The 19,691-nt window shown below is 39.5% G+C and overlaps 1 protein-coding gene across 1 annotated transcript in view; it reads right to left on the bottom strand.

Moving 5' to 3' along the window:
• LOC120061267 (helicase ARIP4-like) overlaps positions 1–19,691 on the bottom strand; it is an 84,187-nt gene that overhangs the window by 41,660 nt on the left and 22,836 nt on the right. Inside the window, exons 2-3 of the mRNA XM_039010959.1 lie at positions 6,747–6,984; positions 4,960–5,096 (exon numbers count right to left, since the gene is read on the bottom strand). Coding sequence (XP_038866887.1) covers positions 4,960–5,096; positions 6,747–6,984 — 375 coding nt within the window. The remainder of the gene's footprint in view (positions 1–4,959; positions 5,097–6,746; positions 6,985–19,691) is intronic.

The following is a 19,691-nucleotide window of genomic DNA, read 5'->3' as shown; positions in this document are numbered from 1 at the left end:
CCTTTCCTACGAGTATTATTATACTATATATTGACTGACTATGGCTTTCCAAATTGCCAAACACTGCTATTTGTAAGGTTCATTTTAAGTGAATGTTGTGATTTTTGAACCATTCCTGAACATGTGACCAGAAACAAGCTATATGTGGGCAATATCAGAACAAATTATGTAGTGATTCTATCTTTTCGCAGAATAATCTACAGAGCTGAGATTGTTGTATGCCCCATATACAGTTGAAGTCGGAAGTTTACATAAACCTTAGCCAAATACATTTAAACTAAGTTTTTAACAATTCCTGACAATTACTTTCCTAGAAAAAATTCCCTGTCTTAGGTCAGCTAGGATCACAACTTTATTTTAAGAATGTAAAAATGTCAGAATAATAATAGAGAGAATGACTTATTTCAGCTTTTATTTCTTTCATCACATTCCCAGTGTGTCAGAAGTTTACATACACTCAATTAGTATTTGGTAGCATTGCCTTTAAATTGTTTAACTTGCGTCAAACGTTTTAGGTAGCCTTCCAAAAGCTTCCCACAATACGTTGGGTGAATTTTGGCCCATTCCTCCTGACAGAGCTGGTGTAACTGAGTCAGGTTTGTAGGCCTCCTTGCTCGCACACACTTTTTCAGTTCTGCCTACACATTTTCTATAGGATTGAGGTCAGGGCTTTGTGATGGCCACTCCAATACCTTGACTTTGTTGTCCTTAAGCCAGTTTGCCACAACTTTGGAAGTATGCTTGGGGTCATTGTTCATTTGGAAGACCCATTTGCGACCAAGCTTTAACTTCCTGACTGATGTCTTGAGATGTTGCTTCAATATATTCACATAATTCTCCCTCCTCATGTTGCCATCTATTTTGTGAAGTGCACCAGTCCCTCCTGCAGCAAAGCACCCCCACAACATGATGCTGCCACCCCCGTGCTTCACGGTTGGGATGGTGTTCTTCGGCGTACAAGCCTCCGCCTTTTCCCTCCAAACATAACGATGGTCATTATGGCTAAACAGTTCTATTTTTGTTTCATCAGACCAGAGGACATTTCTCCAAAAAGTACGATCGTTGTCCCCATGTGCAGTTGCAAACCGTAGTCTGACTTTTTTATGGCGGTTTTGGAGCAGTGGCTTCTTCCTTGCTGAGCGGCCTTTCAGGTTATGTCGATATAGGACTCGTTTTACTGTTGATATCGATACTATTGTACCGGTTTCCTACAGCATCTTCACAAGGTCCTTTGCTGTTGTTCTGGGATTGATTTGCACTTTTTGCACCAAAGTACGTTCATCTCTAGGAGACAGAACACGTCTCCTTCCTGAGTGGTATGACGGCTGCGTGGTCCCATGGTGTTTATACTTGCATACTATTGTTTGTACAGATGAACGTGGTACCTTCAGGCGTTTGGAAATTGCTCCAAGGATGAACCAGACTTGAGGAGATCTACAATGTTTTTTCTGAGGTCTTGGCTGATTTCTTTTGATTTTGCCATGATGTCAGGCAAAGAGGCACTGAGTTTGAAGGTAGGCCTTGAAATACATCCACAGGTACACCTCCAATTGACTCAAATTATGTCAATTAGCCTATCAGAAGCTTCTAAAGCCATGACATAATTTTCTGGAATTTTCCAAGCTGTTTATTAAAGGCACAGTCAACTTAGTTTATGTAAACTTCTGACCCACTGGAATTGTGATACAGTGAATTATAAGTGAAATAATATGTCTGTAAACAATCGTTGGAAAAATTACTTGTGTCATGCACAAAGTAGATTTCCTTACCGACTTGCCAAAACTATAGTTTGTTAACTTCTTTGATATAGGGGACAGCATTTTCACTTTTGGATGAATTGCGTGTCCATAGTGAACTGCCTCCTACTCTGTCCCAGATACTAATATATGCATATTATTATTACTATTGGATATAAAACACTCTGAAGTTTCTAAAACTGTTTGAATGATGTCTGTGAGTATAACAGAACTCATATGGCAGGCAAAAACCTGAGAAAAAATCCAAACAGGAAGTGAGAATTCTGAGACTGGTCATTGTTAAACTTATCGCCTATTCAATTCCCTGTAATATATGGATCTGTTTGCACTTCGTACGTCTTCCACTAGATGTCAACAGTCTGTAGAACGCTGAATGAAGCCTATACTGTGATGTGGGACCGGCTGGGAGGTGTTTGAGTCAGTGGTCTGGCAGATTGCCAGTTCTTGGTCACGCGTATTCCTCATGATATCGCCATGCGTTCCATTACTTATAGAGACTGAAAATAATTATCCGGTTGGAACCTTATTGGATATAAATGATAACAACATCCTGAAGATTGATTCTCTACTAAGTTTGACCAGTTTATTCGACTTGTAATATAACTTTTTGAAGTTTTCGTCCGACGTTTGCCTGCATCTGCGTGAGCGTTTGGACACGTGTACTACACATGCTAGCAAAAGTAGCTAATTGGACATAAGTAATGGACATTATCGAACAAAACAACGATTTATTGTGGAACTAGGATTCCTGGCAGTGCATTCTGATGAACATAATCAAAGGTAAGGGAATATTTATGATGTAATTTCGTATTTCTGTTGACTCCAACATGGCAGAGAAATGTTGTTAAATCTGAGCGCTTTTTACGTAAAGTTTTTTTTAAATCTGAAACAGTGGTTGCATTAAGAACAAGTGTATCTTTAATTCTGTGTAAAACATGTATCTTTCATCAAAGTTTATGATGAGTATTTCTGTTATTTGACGTGGCTCTCTGCAATTACTCCGGATATTTTGGAGGCATTTCTGAACATGGCGCCAATGTAAACAGAGATTTGTGGATATAAATATGCACATTATCGAACAAAACATAAATGTATTGTGTAACATGATGTCCTATGAGTGTCATCTGATGAAGATCATCAAAGGTTAGTGATTAATTTTATCTCTATTTCTGCTTTTCGTGACTACTATCTTTTGATGGGAAAATGGCTGTGTTTTTCTGTGGCTATGTACTGAGCTAACATAATTGTTTGGTGTGCTTTCCCTGTAAATCTTTTTTGAATGTTGGCTGGATTCACAACATGTGTAGCTTTAATTTGGTGTCTTTCATGTGTGATTTCATGAAAGATTGATTGTTATAGTAATATATTTGAATTTGGCGCGTTACATTTTTTCTGGATTTTGGCCACGTGGGACGCTACCGTCCCACCTATCCCAGAGAAGTTAACAAGAAATTTGTGGAGTGGTTGAAAAACTAGTTTTAATGACTCCAACCTAAGTGGATGTAAACTTCTAACTTCAACTGTATATAGCATTCTGTTGGTGGCAAGAATTTTAATGGAAAAACTTGTGTTGAATCAAGTGTTTTTTGTATCAGTTCATAAACCATGTGCTAGGGAATCGGTACATCGGAAATCTCTTCCCATTTATTTCACAACCTGTATGGTGCAGCTTTCAACATTATTGTCCTCAAATGAAACTGGTATATTTTTCTATTTATGCCAATTATTTTCAGACAATTTGTCTCTTCAATACATGGCAGACAAACAAGTTCCCTACCTTTTCCCTTTTCCACTTGCCTCCCATTATTGTGGTAATCCTGCAATCAGTTGGTTATGAGTTTGGATTGAGCAGACATTCCCATATATTTTCAATAGCTGCATATGTGACATAACTCCACCGTTTCTATTCATAAATTCATTAATAAATACAATACAATTTTTAAACATTTTATCCATAAAGAATGTTTTTTTTTATTAATCAGTGTATCAGTATATCTTTTCTGGAGGATAAAACTGAAATTGTAACGAGCTTTGTATGGCTTGTTTAAGCAAGGGCAATACTTTAATGAACATTTTATTTTCAATTAGTCGGGAATGAGAAGTTGTAATCTGTACAAAGGCAAAAAGGCCATTTATAAACAAAAGATGAGCCTTTCTTAATAATCTACTGGAGAACCATTTTGGGTTTAAGTATAACTTATGTATGAGTGAAGCTTTAAGTGAGAGGTTTAAAAGCTTTAATATTTAATCATTTTAGCCCACCAAACTCACATTCATTATATAAATAGGCACGTTTAATTTTGTCTGGCTTAGCATTCCAAATAAAATGAAATATGTTTTTCTTATATGTATTAAAAAACAAGTTGTCTGGAGTAGGCAGCAACATTAGTAAGTAAACCGATTAACTCTTTGATCCTATCACAATGTGATTTTCCCATAAATAGACAAGTATTAACTATCGATGGTTGCAGAATCTTATCTATTTTTGCAAACTTTCTATTGAAATTGATTGTGATAAGTTCATTATTATTTTTTGAGATATGAATATCAAGTTTGTCTACTTCACCATCCGCCCATTTTATTGGTAAACTACAAGGTGGTGTAAACAATGTCTTTTAACGATCCAATACATAATATGGTACATTTGTCATCATTAGGTTTTAGTCCAGAGAGGCTAGAAAAGTGATCAAGATCTTCAATGAGACTGTGCAGTGATCCAGATTGCGGACTTAAGAAAAAACTTGAGTCATCAGCATACATTGACACTTGTTTTTATTCCCTGGATTTCTAACCCCTTGATGTTCTTGTTGGATCTAATTTTAATAGCTAGCATTTCAATTTCCATAATAAATAGATATGGAGACAATGGACAGCCTTGCTATACTCCTCTTAAAAGCTCAATACTTTGAGAAGTAACCATTATTTACTATTTTACACCTGGGGATGCTGTACATAACTTTATAAGGTTGCTGTACATAACTCTTAAAATTAAAGTAATCCAGGCATTTATATATATATTCTAGTCGTACTTTATAAAACTCCTTTTCAAAATCTGCTATGAAGACCAGGCCTGGAATCTTCTATTATGATATTACGATAATATTATATTTCAAGAGTATAGTAATTCAAGACAAAAATATTTCTGATTTGACACTCCAGCTATCAATTATGTATGTGTTTGTGTGTGTGTGTCTGTCTTCACCTGGTGTGTACTCAGGTAGCAGGGCCACAGGGACGTGCCCTTCCTTCCTCTGCTGTTCCAGCCTCTGCCGCCTCTCCAGCTCCTCCTGCTGGGCAGCTTTGGTCACCGCCTCCAACTGCTGCTCCCTCAGTAGCTTTCTACATCACATAGAGGAATAGAGGGAGACAAGACAGAGAGAGACAGACAGAGAGGGATGGAGAAGGAGAAGAGAGAGCTCATAATAGGCACCAGGCACCCATCTCTGTTATAAGGCCAACATACTGACTAGACCGAGCCAGATCGCATGGGGATATACATTACTAATGTTGTATGTGTTCCTTTGTGTGTGTGTCTATATATCTGTGTGTGTGTGTGTGTGTGTGTGTGTGCACACACACATGTATGCATGTATATGTATTTCATTCTAAAATCATGGGCAATAATATAGAGTTGATCCCCCTTTGCTGCTATAACAGCCTCCCCTCTTCTGGGAAGACTTTCCACTAGATGTTGAAACATGGCTGAAGGGACTTGCTTCCATTCAGCCACAAGAGCATTAGTGAAGTCGGCCACTGATGTTGGGCGATTAGGCCTGGCTTGCCAGTCAAGTTCTTCCACACCGATCGACAAATAATTTCTGTATGGACCTCGCTTGTGCACGGGGGCATTGTCATGCTGAAACAGGAAAGAGCCTTCCCCAAACTGTTTCCACAAAGTTGGAAGCACAAAATCGTCTAGAATGTTATTCTATGCTGTAGCGTTAAGATTTCCCTTCACTTGAACTAAGGGGCATTGCCCAAACCATGAAATACAGCCCCAAACCATTATTACTCCTCAACCAAACTTTACAGTTGGCACTTTGTATTCGGGCAGGTAGCATTCTACTGGCATCTGCCAAACCCAGATCCATGTGTCGGACTGCCAGATGGTGAAGTGTGATTAATCACTCCAGAGAACGCGTTTCCACTGCTCCAGAGTCCAATGGCGGCGAGCTTTACACCACTCCAGCCGACGCTTGGCATTGCGCATGGCGATCTTAGGCTTGTGTGCGGCTGCTCGGCCATGGAAACTCATTTCATGAAGCCCCCGACGAACAGTTCTTGTGCTGACATTGCTTCCAGAGGCAGTTTGGAACTCAGTAGTGAGTGTCGCTCCTAGATGTTTCCACTTCACAATAACAGCACTTACAGTTGACCGGGGCAGCTCTGGCATTGACGAACTGACTTGTTGGAAAGGTAGCATCCTATGATGGTGCCACATTGAAAGTCACTGAGCTCTTCAGTAGGGGCCATTCTACTGCCAATGTTTGTCTATGGAGACGGCATGGCTGTGTGCTTGATTTATACACCTGTCAGAAATAGCCAAATCCTCTAATTTGAAGGGGTGTACACATACTTTTGGTCTAGTGAACATATCTCTGCATGTGTGTGTGTGTGTGTGTGTGTGTGTGTGAGAGAGTGAGTGAGAGAGAGCTGTAATACTGTAATAAACACTGGGGAAATAATCCCACTCATGGCAGCATGATTGACTTCAGTCTGATTGCCAGACTGAGTAATACAGAGATATTCTACTTAGAGCCTTCATAGTGAGCCCTCTCTAGGGAAAATCAACAAGACAGAACGCTAGATAATGCAAGAGAACACAGTTGAAGATACACTGCATGTGCTGTATGGATCAGATGATAAAGAGTTAAATAATTAATGGTTAAATATCACCATTCATTGCATCTTTGAAGCTGGTTAAGGGCCTATATTAGATGTTGTTCTCTATCTGTGAGTTTGGATGTTGTTAGAGGTCAGGGGTCATACCTGATGTTCCTCCTCATGTGTGCGGGTTTGTTGGAGTGGGACCTCTTCTTGGTTTCACTCAGGGACTGCGAGGGGATTTGGTTCTCAGGCCGTGAGGACGGTCGAGAGTGGGGCTGCGTTGAGGGGTGGGACGGCGTCTCCCCCGAGGCTGAGGTAGATGGGGGGGTGCATTGCCATCCCGCAGAGTCCCCTCCCTGTGCTTCATTCTCTGAGCCGAAGGGAGCGGTATGAGGCTGGTCTGTAAAGAGAGACAGAGGGGGGAGGGTGTAATTATTGGTATACAAAACATAAATCAATTAAAATAAATGTTGATTGAAAACCTGTAAAAAAGGTACGCTGTATATCAGTGGTTCCTAACTGCAGCCCTTGAGTACCCCCAACTGCACACATTTTATTGTAACCCCGGACAAAAAAATACAGATTCAACTCATTGAGGGCCTGATGATTAGTTGACTTGTTGAATCAGGTATGCTTGTCCAGGGTACTCGAGGACTCGAGTTGTATAGAACAGGCATGGATTGCTCCATCACTGAAGGAAGGGTAAAAACAGATTCAAGAACAGTTAAAAAACAAACTGACCCAGAGGGATTGATATAAAAGATCCATTGAGACACACATTTTTTTGTGGTTAACAGGGAGTGACTGGGCCAGAGTTGGATACAAACCTGTCTGGCCCTGCCTCCAGACTGGAGACACTGAACTAGATCTGGGGTGCTTATGTAAGTGCTAATAAATATGGAGAGCTTATGAAACTCTGACCACTGGGGCTATGTGAAGGGGCTATGGGCAGGTGTTTCTGGCTCTCCATGCGGCTGGAAAGAGTGACAAACAAGGTTGAGGAGGAAACCAAGGTAATGGCCCACATAAACAGCCCTCTCAGTATGCCATATACATCTCTCCACTGTCACATTGTAGCCAACACTGACATGCTCAATGCAACCTAATACAGCTCAACCAAGCTCCACCTAGTCATATATTCATAACCCTTGACTTATTCCACATTTTGTTGTGTTACAGCCTGAATAAAAAAATTGATGAAATAGATATTAGCAAATTTTTACATAAGTATTCACCGAGTCCAAATTTTGTAAAAGCATCTTCGGCAGCAATTACAGCCTTGAGTATGTCCGTATCAGCTTAGCACATCTTGGAAACCTTTAACACTCTATAAATTGTTTTATATCCTTCCCCAGATATGCCTCATCACAATTCTATCTCAGCAATCTACAAACAGTTCCTTGGACTTCATGGTATAGTTTCTCCTCTAACATGCACCGTCAACTGTGGGACCTTATATAAACAAGTGTGTTTATTTTCAAACATGTCCAAACAACTGATTTGGCCACAGGTGGACTCCAATCACGTTGTAGTTACAGTTGAAGTCAGAAGTTTACATACACCTTAGCCAAATACATTTAAACTCAGTTTTTGACAATTCCTGACATTTAATCCTAGTAACAATTCCCTGTCTTAGGTCAGCTAGGATCACCACTTTATTTTAAGAATGTGAAATGTCAGAATAATAGTAGAGAGAATGATTATTTCAGCTTTTATTTCTTTCATCACATTCCCAGTGGGTCAGAAGTTTACATAAACTCAATTAATATTGGTAGCATTGCCTTTAAATTGTTCAACATGGGTCAAACGTTTCGGGTAGCCTTCCGCAAGCTTCCCACAATAAGTTGGGTGAATTTTGGCCGATTCCTCCTGACAGAGCTATTGTAACTGAGTCAGGTTTGTAGGCCTCCTTGCTCACACACGCTTTTTCAGTTCTGCCCACAAATTTTATATAAGATTGAGGTCAGGGCTTTGCGATGGCCACTCCAATACCTTGACTTTGTTGTCCTTAAGCCAGTTTGCCACAACTTTGGAAGTATGCTTGGGATTATTGTCCATTTGGAAGACCCATATGCGACCAAGCTTTAACTTCCTGACTGACGTTTTGAGACGTTGCTTCAAAATATCCACATAATTTTCTCCCCTCATGATGCCATCTATTTTGTGAAGTGCACCAGTCGCTCCTGCAGCAAAGCACCCCCACAACATGATGCTGCCACCCCCGTGCTTCCCGGTTGGGATGGTGTTCTTCTGCTTGCAAGGCTCCCCATTATTCCTCCAAACATAACGACGGTCATTATGGCTAAACAGTTCTATTTTTGTTTCATCAGACAAGAGGACATTTCTCCAAAAAGTACGATCGTTGTCCCCATGTGCAGTTGCAAATCGTAGTCTGGCTTGTTTATGTCGGTTTTGGCTAAGTGGCCTTTCAGGTTATGTCAATATAGGACTCGTTTTACTGTGGATATAGATACTTTTGTACTGGTTTCCTCCAGGATCTTCACAAGGTCCTTTGCTGTTGTTCTGGGATTGATTTGCACTTTTCGCACCAAAGTACGTTCATCTCTAGGAGACAGAACGCGTCTCCTTCCTGAGCGGTAAGACAGCTGCGTGGTCCCATGGTGTTTATACTTGCATACTATTGTTTGTACAGATGAACATGGTAGCTTCAGGCATTTGGCAATTGCTCCCAAGGATGAACCAGACTTGTGGAGGTCTACAATTCTTTTTCTGAGGTCTTGGCTGATTTCTTTTGATTTTCCCATGATGTCAAGCAAAGAGGCACTGAGTTTGAAGGTAGGCCTTGAAATACATCCACAGGTACACCTCCAAATAACAAATTATGGAAATCAGCCTATCAGAAGCTTTTAAAGCCATGACATAGATTTCTGGAATTTTCCAAGCTGTTTATTAAAGGCACAGTCAACTTAGTGTATGTAAACTTCACTGGAATTGTGATGCAGTGAATTATAAGTGAAATAATCAGTCTATAAACAATTGTTGGAAAAATTACTTGTGTCATGCACAAAGTAGATGTCCTAAATGACTTGCCAAAACTATAGTTTGTTAACAATACATTTGTGGAGTGGTTGAAAAACGAGTTTTAATGACTCCAAACTAAGTGTATGTAAACTTCCGACTTCAACTGTACATCAATGACGATCAAAGGAAATTGGATTCACTGGAGCTCAATTTGGGGAGTCATAGCAAATATTTATTTAAATCAGATATCTAGGGATTTCATTTTTTTAATGCATTTTATAACATTTCTAAAAACATGTTTTCACTTTGTCATTATGGGGGTATTGTGTGTTAATGGGTAAGAGAGAAAAAAATTGAATCCATTTAGCATCAGGCTTTAACACAACAAAATGTGGAATAATTCAAAGGGTATGAATAATTTCTGAATACTTTCACTGTATATGGCTCTTTTACCTACCTATAAGCCCAGCTTGTCACCCAAGCCTGACCCAGTCCTGTATTGTCCTGCCCTGCTCAGATCCACATACACAATTTTCAACCAGGAAAACATCACTGCCCCACACTGACAGCTATTAGCATAGCCAACCTTTGAACCCAGACTGACCCAACAGCACATCAGTCAGGACAGAACATCCATCTTGGGCCAAGTTTGGTCCAGACCAGCCAGACTACTCTATCTCAGAACCAGACTCCAAGGGCAGAGTGGTGAGGCAGGAACACCTAGAGCTTGTTACGTTTGACTGAGCATGTGTCTAAAATGGCAGCCTATTCCCTATATACACACTGCACTACTTTTGACCAAAGCCCTATGCTGGTCCTTCTCAAAAGTAGTACACTATATTGGGATCAAGGTGACACCTTCATGAAAACCCAGCCAGGAAAGCCTCCAACTAAAACATGATAAACATTAAAAAAAAGAGAAAAAGCAAAACAGGAAGAAAAGTAATTTATATAATGCAGACAGAGGCTGGTGGTGAGCCAACAGAGTAGAAAAACATGACATAAAACGCCCTCTCGTCAACTAACCCATCTACAAAACGACCTCTTTGCTCTGAATTCAGTTCCATTAACATTCAAAACAGTCCCATTGTGACCTCTGTCATATTGGTTTAACAAACCAATTTAACAACATATATAATATAGAGCTTATTGAAAGGTTGGGCACAAAACCCTAATATGAAAAGAGGTATTCAACCCATTTTAAAAAGGGATACATTATGTAATCCAGGAGGTTGTCGAAAGGCCGTGTACATATTTCTGTACTTTGTCCTTCCGTTGCAGCCGCGGTACAAGTCCAGACGTAATTTCTTTCTCTGGGACGGAACATAGCCTAAAGTGACCTTTCTGTAGGAAGCAAACCGTTTGCCAATTGCCAGGCAGTTTATCAGTCTTGCTCTTCATCACCGGTCACTCCCACCTCCCTGCACTGGGTCATATTTGTTAGAAAACACATTGAAACATGTAGGGAATACCTGAACATGTCAAAAATAAAACAATTCATTTTTGTTTTCCGTTGCAAGAAGTTAAAACATTTTCTGTCGCATGCCCTAATCAATGCAACCCTGGCGTAATTGCCAGGGGCAAACCCTTCCAAAAGGAGCCTGCTACTGAAAAAAAACCATCTAAACATTTCAAAAAGGTTACAATCCAAGGAGACAGATTAAAATTCTGACCATTTTACACACACTCTTATCCAGAGCGACTTACAGCAGTGCATTGTATACATTCATATATGTATACATTCATACTTTCGAACCCACAACCCTGGCGTTGCAAGCGCCATGCTCTACCAACTCGTCCCGGAGTCGCCTCCACTCCTCCCCAGTCATACTCTCCCTCCCTCCCAGTCCCCACTACCGTAAAGGACAGTTACATAACCGATTCCTGAAATGCCTTATGATGATTCACACCCATACAGCACAGACAGAGCACAGTTTACAGTACACTCAGAAAGTGGGGGTGGGGGAATTCACTGGCTCAGGGGGGGTGAGAGTGAGAGAATGTTCTTCAGTGAGAAGTATCAGAATGCACTTCTAGGAAGTGTGTGTGTGTGTGTGTGTGTGTGGGGGGGGGGGGGGGGGGGGGGTAAATCAAACAGTCACAAATAGCTATGTATGGGAGGAAAGGGTAATTCATTGACTTGTCCTCCTGGTTTTGGTTCCAGAAATAACTCCCTTACCAGTGAAAAAAACTCTGACCCTTATGCAACAGCTGGGACTAAGCCTATTAATAGCTAGGTCAGCTTTGATTATCAAGATCCTAAAGTACACCCCAACACCAAGAGAAAACCAGGGGGTGATTTAGGACAGTAGTTTAGTGTGGGTTATGTTCAGCCTATACCATGTAAACCAGGGATGAGCAACTGGCGGGTGTTTTTGTTGGCCCGCGAATCAATACCACCCCCCCACAAAAATTACATTTGTTAAATATACATTTAAAAAATATTTTTTGGAACTCAAATCGGGGTCTCAAGAATATTAGAATGCGCAAGGTGCAATTCTGAAATTTGGTTGTGAAATAAATTGTCAGTCACTCAATTAGCCCATGTCAGCTAACATTTTTTAGATTGGTTAATTAGTCAAGCCAGCTATCTAAACCTGTAGTAATCATGGTTGAATTACTGACCAGCGGAACCGCATTGATTTTGCAAGTCACTCTCACTCAGAATGTGTAGTGCAGGAAATTTGCTTTAAAACTACAAATTGAGTGAATTTCCCTTAGGGCCCCCAAAAGGCTAGGGACAGCTCTGACTGCATGTGGTTATGGATGTGGGTATGCAGACCCGCGAGCCACTGTGGCCCCTCATGAGGAGTTCAGATTTTTTGTGGCCCCCACTCCAATCAAAGTTGTAGACCAAAGCGGCATCAGGCCAAGTTAACAACAATTTGAACAGCATCAATCTACACTCAGTGGCTAGTTTATTAGTGGCTAGTTTATTAGGTACACCAACCTGTTCATGAAAATGGATTGCTCCTACAGACAGTGTGTCATGTGGAAAACAAAAACAGACAAATAACGGCACAGTACAACAGTGGTGTGCAGAACGGCATCTCAGAAGGAACAACTAATCGGTCCTTGTGCTGGGCTTTCAACCTCATCAAGCAACATACGTCATCAGAGTACGCAACAGAACATTGTACTGTCTACACTCGGTTGGTTGTTTATATAAAATATTTTAAATTAAATCGAATATACTCGGAACTAAAGTTTTGTTGCTAAGGATTCCACGACGCGGTTAGCCTTCACAGCAGGTACTGCAAGTTTGTGTTCCATTTTTTGTGTGGATTCCGCGAGTTCTAGCTGGCTGTACTATAGACACCTGTCGTCGTGGGAAAGACTAATTGTTATCTTTTCGTAAAACAACTGGTTGCAGTAAAGAGCCAACCTGGATACTAAGGAGATCCTGAGGGAAATCGATGAGTACAAACAGCTTTACGCTATGGAGGAACAACATACTCCATCATGGAAAGATCCGACTACCTCACAAAATAACTTTAACCCGATAAAAAAAAAAAAACAGATTAATCTACAGACATGGACGATTTACTTACTGTTGAAATAGAGGATAGTGCTCTGGCTGAAATCCATGCAACACTGGAAAAGTTGTGTGAGGAGGTAGGAGGGCTGAGGGGGAGTTTGGAGTTTAGCCAGAGTGAAATTCTCACGCTTAAAGGAGAGAACAAGGCACTCACAGCCAAGGTAAAAATCCACAATTCCAACATGGAGTGTCTACCATGGGAAAACAGGGTGACGAAGGAGGCGCTACTAGACATACAATGTTGTAGCATGCGTGAAAATCCATTTTTTTCTGGGATTCCTGAGGACGCATCCAATAATCCAGAGGGCGCAATCAGAGAATTCATGGAGTTGGAGCGACAAGACCAAGGGTCCCTGACCAATCCTCGCAAAATTTGTACACTACCAACAAAAGGAGCTGATCAAAAGCAGGGGAAGGGAGCTTAAAAAGGGACCAAATTCAGTCTCAATGACCAATTTCCAAGGGAGATAAACGAACTTCGTAAGAGACTGTATCCAGTACAAAGGCAATAGAGGGAGAAGGTTAAGTGTGCCTTTCTCATTGTGGACAAACTCTTTATAGATGGACAGCTATTCCGAGACAGCTCCATAACACCATGGCTGTACTAAATTCTATAGGGACTTTAGGTTACGGAAAAAAAGAAAGTATGGGAACTGTAACAATATCTGAACACTATGAAGTGGATATGAACACACACATACTCAATTACATGCTCGCTTACACATACAGACTTATACACAATCTCGCTATCTTCTCTCACTCTCTCAATTGTCGAGAACAGTTTTATAATTTAATATGTTTCTTGTTTGTCTATCTTTTTTATGTATTTGTTTACAAGTTTATATAGGTTTACAACAAGCAAGGGGAAGATATCAGAATAGGTGCATTGGGAAATATAACGTATTGTATGGAATACATTTCTACTGTAGTGAAGCCGTCTCTAGAGTAATGCAAGGTCTCTTTCATGATCATGTGAAACGTCAATTGCTATGGAAATGCTGGGATGTGTCTTTCAATGATGTTAAAGGTAATTATGCCGCAACTATGACAGTGATACGATATGGATTACAATTATCATCATGAATATTAAGGCTATACGCACTACATGTTACACACATAGACACTCAACCATGCGAATTGGCCGAGTTATTATTTATTTGGACAGCACACATTATAGTCTTACTCTTATACAGACATCGTACACACTCTCACTAAATCACATCCAATATCATACACATCAACCTACTCAGATTTACAACACACAATATCTTGTCTCAATTTTCTAACATCTGTGGCATTGGCTCACAGGCAAACAGGCAAGGGAATAAAACAAATATTGCTAGAACCTATTTCTTGAATTCTAAATATCAGACATTTGAAAGCTCTAATTTTGACTGTCATAATACCTCTGATGGCAGTAACTTTACAAGCACTAATCATGGTCAATTTAGACTGAGAATAGTATCTAGTTATGGTAAGGGGTGAAATAAGTATAGCCAGTTACAATTGTAACGGTTTAGCAGATTATTAAAAAAAGATCTGTCTTTACGTGGCTAAAAGAAAAGGAATATAACATACACTGTTAACAGGAAACTCACTCTACATCCTTAAAGGAACTCAAAAGGTGTGATGATATTAATTAACAAAAATGTCAATCTGAATGTGCAAATAGTCAGGAAGCAAGGAAGATGGATCTTTTTGAACATGAAAGTGTACGAAAAATAGATTTGGCTCATTAATCTATATGGTCCAAATAAGGATGATCCATACTTCTTTGAAAACATTTATACCAATTTATTGAACTTACAGGCAACAAATGATCAAATCATTATGGTAGGAGACTATAACACAGTGCTAAGTACCTCAATGGACCGTAAAGGTAATCACTCTACAAACTATCACCGTGCCCTTAAGGAAATCACAAATATTATGGACACATTAAAAATAGTGGATATTTGGAGACTAAAAAATCCCAACCTAGTGAGATATACATGGAGGAGACCTAATCAAGCTAGTCATCTTGACTACTTTCTTGTCTCTTTCTCTCTTGCATCAAAATGTTAACAAAGTTTTAATAGGAGACAGAATGTGATCGGATCATCATCTAATTGGCATTCACATAACTTATAGATTTTCCACGTGGACGGGATATTGGAAATTTAATCAAAGTTTACTGGAGGACAACTTATTTTTTAACTAAGACAAAATAATTTATAACTGATTTTTCAGTATAATATAGATTCAGCAAATCCCCTTATTGTTTGGGATACCTTTAAATGTACCTTCAGAGGTCATTCAATTCAATATTCATCAATAATAAAAAATAAAAAAAGCAGTTTCTGGCTAAAAAGAGACACGACTAACAAGGGAAATCCATGAACTAATAGTACAAGTAGACAGCAATAAAAACAATACTAGAGATACAAAATAAGTTAGAAGAAAAACAAAAAGAACTTGAGGAACTTATTTAAGAACGATCTAATGTAATCTATTACAAAAATAAAGCAAACTGGATGGAATATGGAGAAAAATGCACAAAATTCTTCCTGAATCTCCAATACAGGAACGCGAACAAAAATAATTTGCAGAAACTCGTTACTGAAGACAGAGTCATCGATGATTCTCCAAATTATATTTTAAAAAGAGGAAGCTAATTATTTTAGGCAGATGTTCTTTTCCATCCCATCCTCTCCCACTGAATGAAGATTATGGTAAGGAATTCTTTCCAAATAATATAAAAAATAGAAAATTAACAAATGTACAGAAAAGATCAGTGCAAAGGCCAAATTACAGAGGAAGAACTTTTTGAAGCTATTAAATCCTTTCAGTCTGGAAAAACCCCAGGGCTTGATGACATACCAGTAGAGGTATATCAAGCCTTTTTTGATATACTAAAAGCTCCATTGTTAGATTTTTTTAACTACTCCTATAGAAATGGTAGTCTGAAGGTCTGTTTTATCTCATTAAAAACAAGATCCAGATGGCAAATACAAAGACCCAGTACATCTAAAAAAACTGGAAGCCCCTTACACTTCAATGTTGCGATGCAAAAATACTAGCGAAATGCATAGCACTCAGAATTAAAAAGGTTTTACCAGGTATTGTTCATCCTGATCAGACAGTTTTTTTTACATGGACAATACATTGGGGATAATATACTATAACTACTAGAAATAATAGAACATCATGAAACATCTAAGAAGCCAGGCCTGGTATTTATATCAGATTTTGAAAAGGCATTTGATAAAGTAAGACTGGATTTTATTTATAAATGCCTGGATTTCTTCAATTTCGGTGATTCTCTTATTAAATGGGTCTAAATAATGTATAGCAACCCCACGTGTAAAATAATAAATAACGGCTACTTCTCAGAGAGTTTTGAATTGTCAAGAGGAGTTAAATAAGGGTGTTCGCTGTCACCATATCTATTCGTTATGGCCATCAAAATGCTAGCTATTAAAATCAGATCCAATATCATTAGAGGATTAGAAATCCAAGGTTTAAAAACAAAAGGTGTCCATGTATGCCGATGACAAGTTTTATATTAAGTCTGCAAGCTAGATCCCTGCAATGTCTCATTAAAGATCTAGATAACTTTTCTGTACTCTCTGGACTAAAACCTAATTATGATAAGTGTTACGTATTGGTTCTTTACCTATAAAGTGGGCTGATGGTGAAGTAGACATACTTGGTATTCATATCACAAAAGATATAAATAAGTTCGCCACAATGAATTTCAATAGAAATAGATCCTGCAACCATGGAGAGGTAAATACCTGTCTATTTATGGGAAAATTGCCCTGATTAACTCCTTAATCATATCTCAGTTTACTCACTTACTTATGGTGCTGCCTACTCCTGATTCATTTTTCAAATCATATGAGCAAAAAATATTTTGCTTTATCTGGGACTCTAAACCAGACAAAATAAAGCGTGCCTATCTATATAATGAATATGAATTGGGTGGGTTGAGGTTATTAAATATAAAACCACTAAACCTCTACTTATTCAAAAGTTTTACTTGAACCCTAAATGGTTCTCAAGTAGATTACTAAGAAAAGCTCATCCATTGTTTAAAAATTGCCTTTTTGGCTTTGTGCAGATTGCCATGTATCATTTTCGATTAATTGAAAATGATACTTAAAAAAAAAAGTCTCTCTTTTTCAAACAAACATTTTAGAGCTGGCTACAATTTCAATTTCATCCCCCTGAAAAGATACAACAAATATTATGGCTGAACTCAAATGTGCTGGTTGATAAAATACCTGTATTTATGGGAAAGATGTTTGAAAGGTGTATTTTGTTCTTAAATGATATTGTAAATTGGAAGTTATGTCCTTCACGGAGTTATCAGAATTGTACAGGAATGTCTGCTCAATCCAAGAGTACAACCAATTTATTACAGCATTACCCCAAAAATGGAGGCGGCAGGGAACTGGTCTGTTTGCACAATATAAAGGATCAAAACTGGTGGAGGAATAAAAATATCATAAATAGGAAAGTATACCAGTTTAATTTGAGGACCAGGATGTTGATAACTGTGCCATACAGATTGCAAAATAGTTGGGAAGAGATTTGATGTACCGATTCCATGGTACAGGGTGTATGAGTTGATATATAAAACAACGCAAGATTCAAAACTTCGTGATTTTCAGCTAAAATTATTATATAGAATTCTTGCCACCAACAAAATGTTGAATATTTGGGGCATAAAATCATCGAAGCGCTGCAGATTTTGTTGTGAGGATACAGAATCAATAGACCATTTATTTTGGTATTGCCCTCAGGTAGCATGTTTCTGGTCTCAGGTTCAGGAATGGCTGAAAATGCATAGCATTGATCTAAAATTGACCCTAGAAATAGTACTGTTAGGAGATCTGGAGAGACCGGGTCAGTCATTTACTAATATACTAATACTCTTAGTAAAAGTATTTATCTTCAACTCGCAATCTGTGGATTCTATTCGATTAGATAGATTGAAATTGTACGTCAAACATCACAGCATAGTTGAAAGATATATATTGCGTAGAAATCCGAAGAGGGTGGCCAGCAGAGATAAGTGGGATGGGCTGAGGGAAGCTGAGGGTTGGGATGTGGAATTGGAGACAAGTGGGAGTGGAGTTGCTGTGCGGGAGATAGAAAGATGGTCAAAGATAAAAGTAAAAAATAAAGTCAAAATAAAACATAATAAAAAATATGTTTGAATGACAACTAATGCCGGTTTGCCTGAGGCTGATGCCGTGCAGGTGTTTGTGCACGCACGCAACGCACGCACGCACGCAACGCACGCACGCAACGCACGCACGCACGCGCACACACACACACACACACACTCTCATTCAAAGAACACAAGAACACCCACATACATGTAATAGTGCCAGACATGCACACAAACATATACAGTTGGCATTGCTGTTATGATTTTAGTTGTCCTTGATGTCCTTTGTTTTAAATGTATTTATTATTTTTTATATATTTTTTTGCTGTTTTCTTCTGTCTTTTTATTTTTTCTCTTTAGTTCATTCTCTTGGTTGTTGGTGCATTGGGGGGTTCTTGGGGGTGGGAAATGGAATTCATTGTATTTTTCTTCTTTGGGGGGGGGGGGGGGGGGAGGGGCTGTGGGAGGGGTCTCAAATGGGTGAGGGACAGCTATTGGGGAACTGTGGGTGGGGATCTTGGAGGGTTCGGGTTCACGTTTTTTGGCCTGGTGGGAGAAATGTCAACGTGCCCTTGAGCAGGGCATTGACCCTGGATGCTTCTGTGTGTCGATCTGAATGGGAGTCTGTTGGATGACTGGTATGATGTTGTTGTTGAGCGGCTTCACTGCAAGTATATTGTATGTTTCGGATATTCATTATTATTATTTTTTTTTAATCTATCCTTGTCACGGATGGGGTATTGGAACAAACGACCACACCGGGTTCCACTCATATCAGCTAAAAACAAAAAGAAGCGGCTCCAGTTGGCACGTGATCACCAACACTGGACAATTGAGGAGTGGAAAAACATTGCCTGGTGCAAAGGATCCCGGTTCCTGCTGCGTCATGCTGATGGCAGAGTCAGGGTTGGACATAAGCAGCATGAGTCCATGGACCCATCCTGCCTGGTGTCAACAGTGCACGCAGTGGTGTACTGGTGTGGGGAATGTTTTCCTGGCACAAGATAGGTCCCTTTATACCAACTGAGCAACGATTGAGTGCCACAGCACATCTATCTGAACATTGTTGCTGGCCAATCCGAATAGAGCATTTTTGGGATGAGATGGAACGGGCTGTTCGCAGTATGAACCGCCGTCCAATCTGCAGCAATTACCTGATTCCATCGCGTCAGCATGGACCAACATCCCAGTGTTACGTTTCCGACTACTTGTAGAATCAATGCCCTGAAGAATTCAGGGTGTTCCGGGGGATAAGGAAGGTCCGACCTGGTACTAGATGTGTGTACCTAAAACTGGCAACTGAGTGTATATCGTCAAGCGATCATGGATTTCTACTGTTATAGGTGCCTCTGACTAGGCGAGTTGAGGAGAACATCAGCATCATTCCACTAGACAGTGGGAACACAATTATGTTACACAACCAAAAGAA

Source organism: Salvelinus namaycush, chromosome 16, assembly GCF_016432855.1.
Source record: "Salvelinus namaycush isolate Seneca chromosome 16, SaNama_1.0, whole genome shotgun sequence".
In the NCBI taxonomy this organism is placed as follows: Eukaryota; Metazoa; Chordata; class Actinopteri; order Salmoniformes; family Salmonidae; genus Salvelinus; species Salvelinus namaycush.
This window is presented reverse-complemented; position numbering and strand designations above follow the sequence as displayed.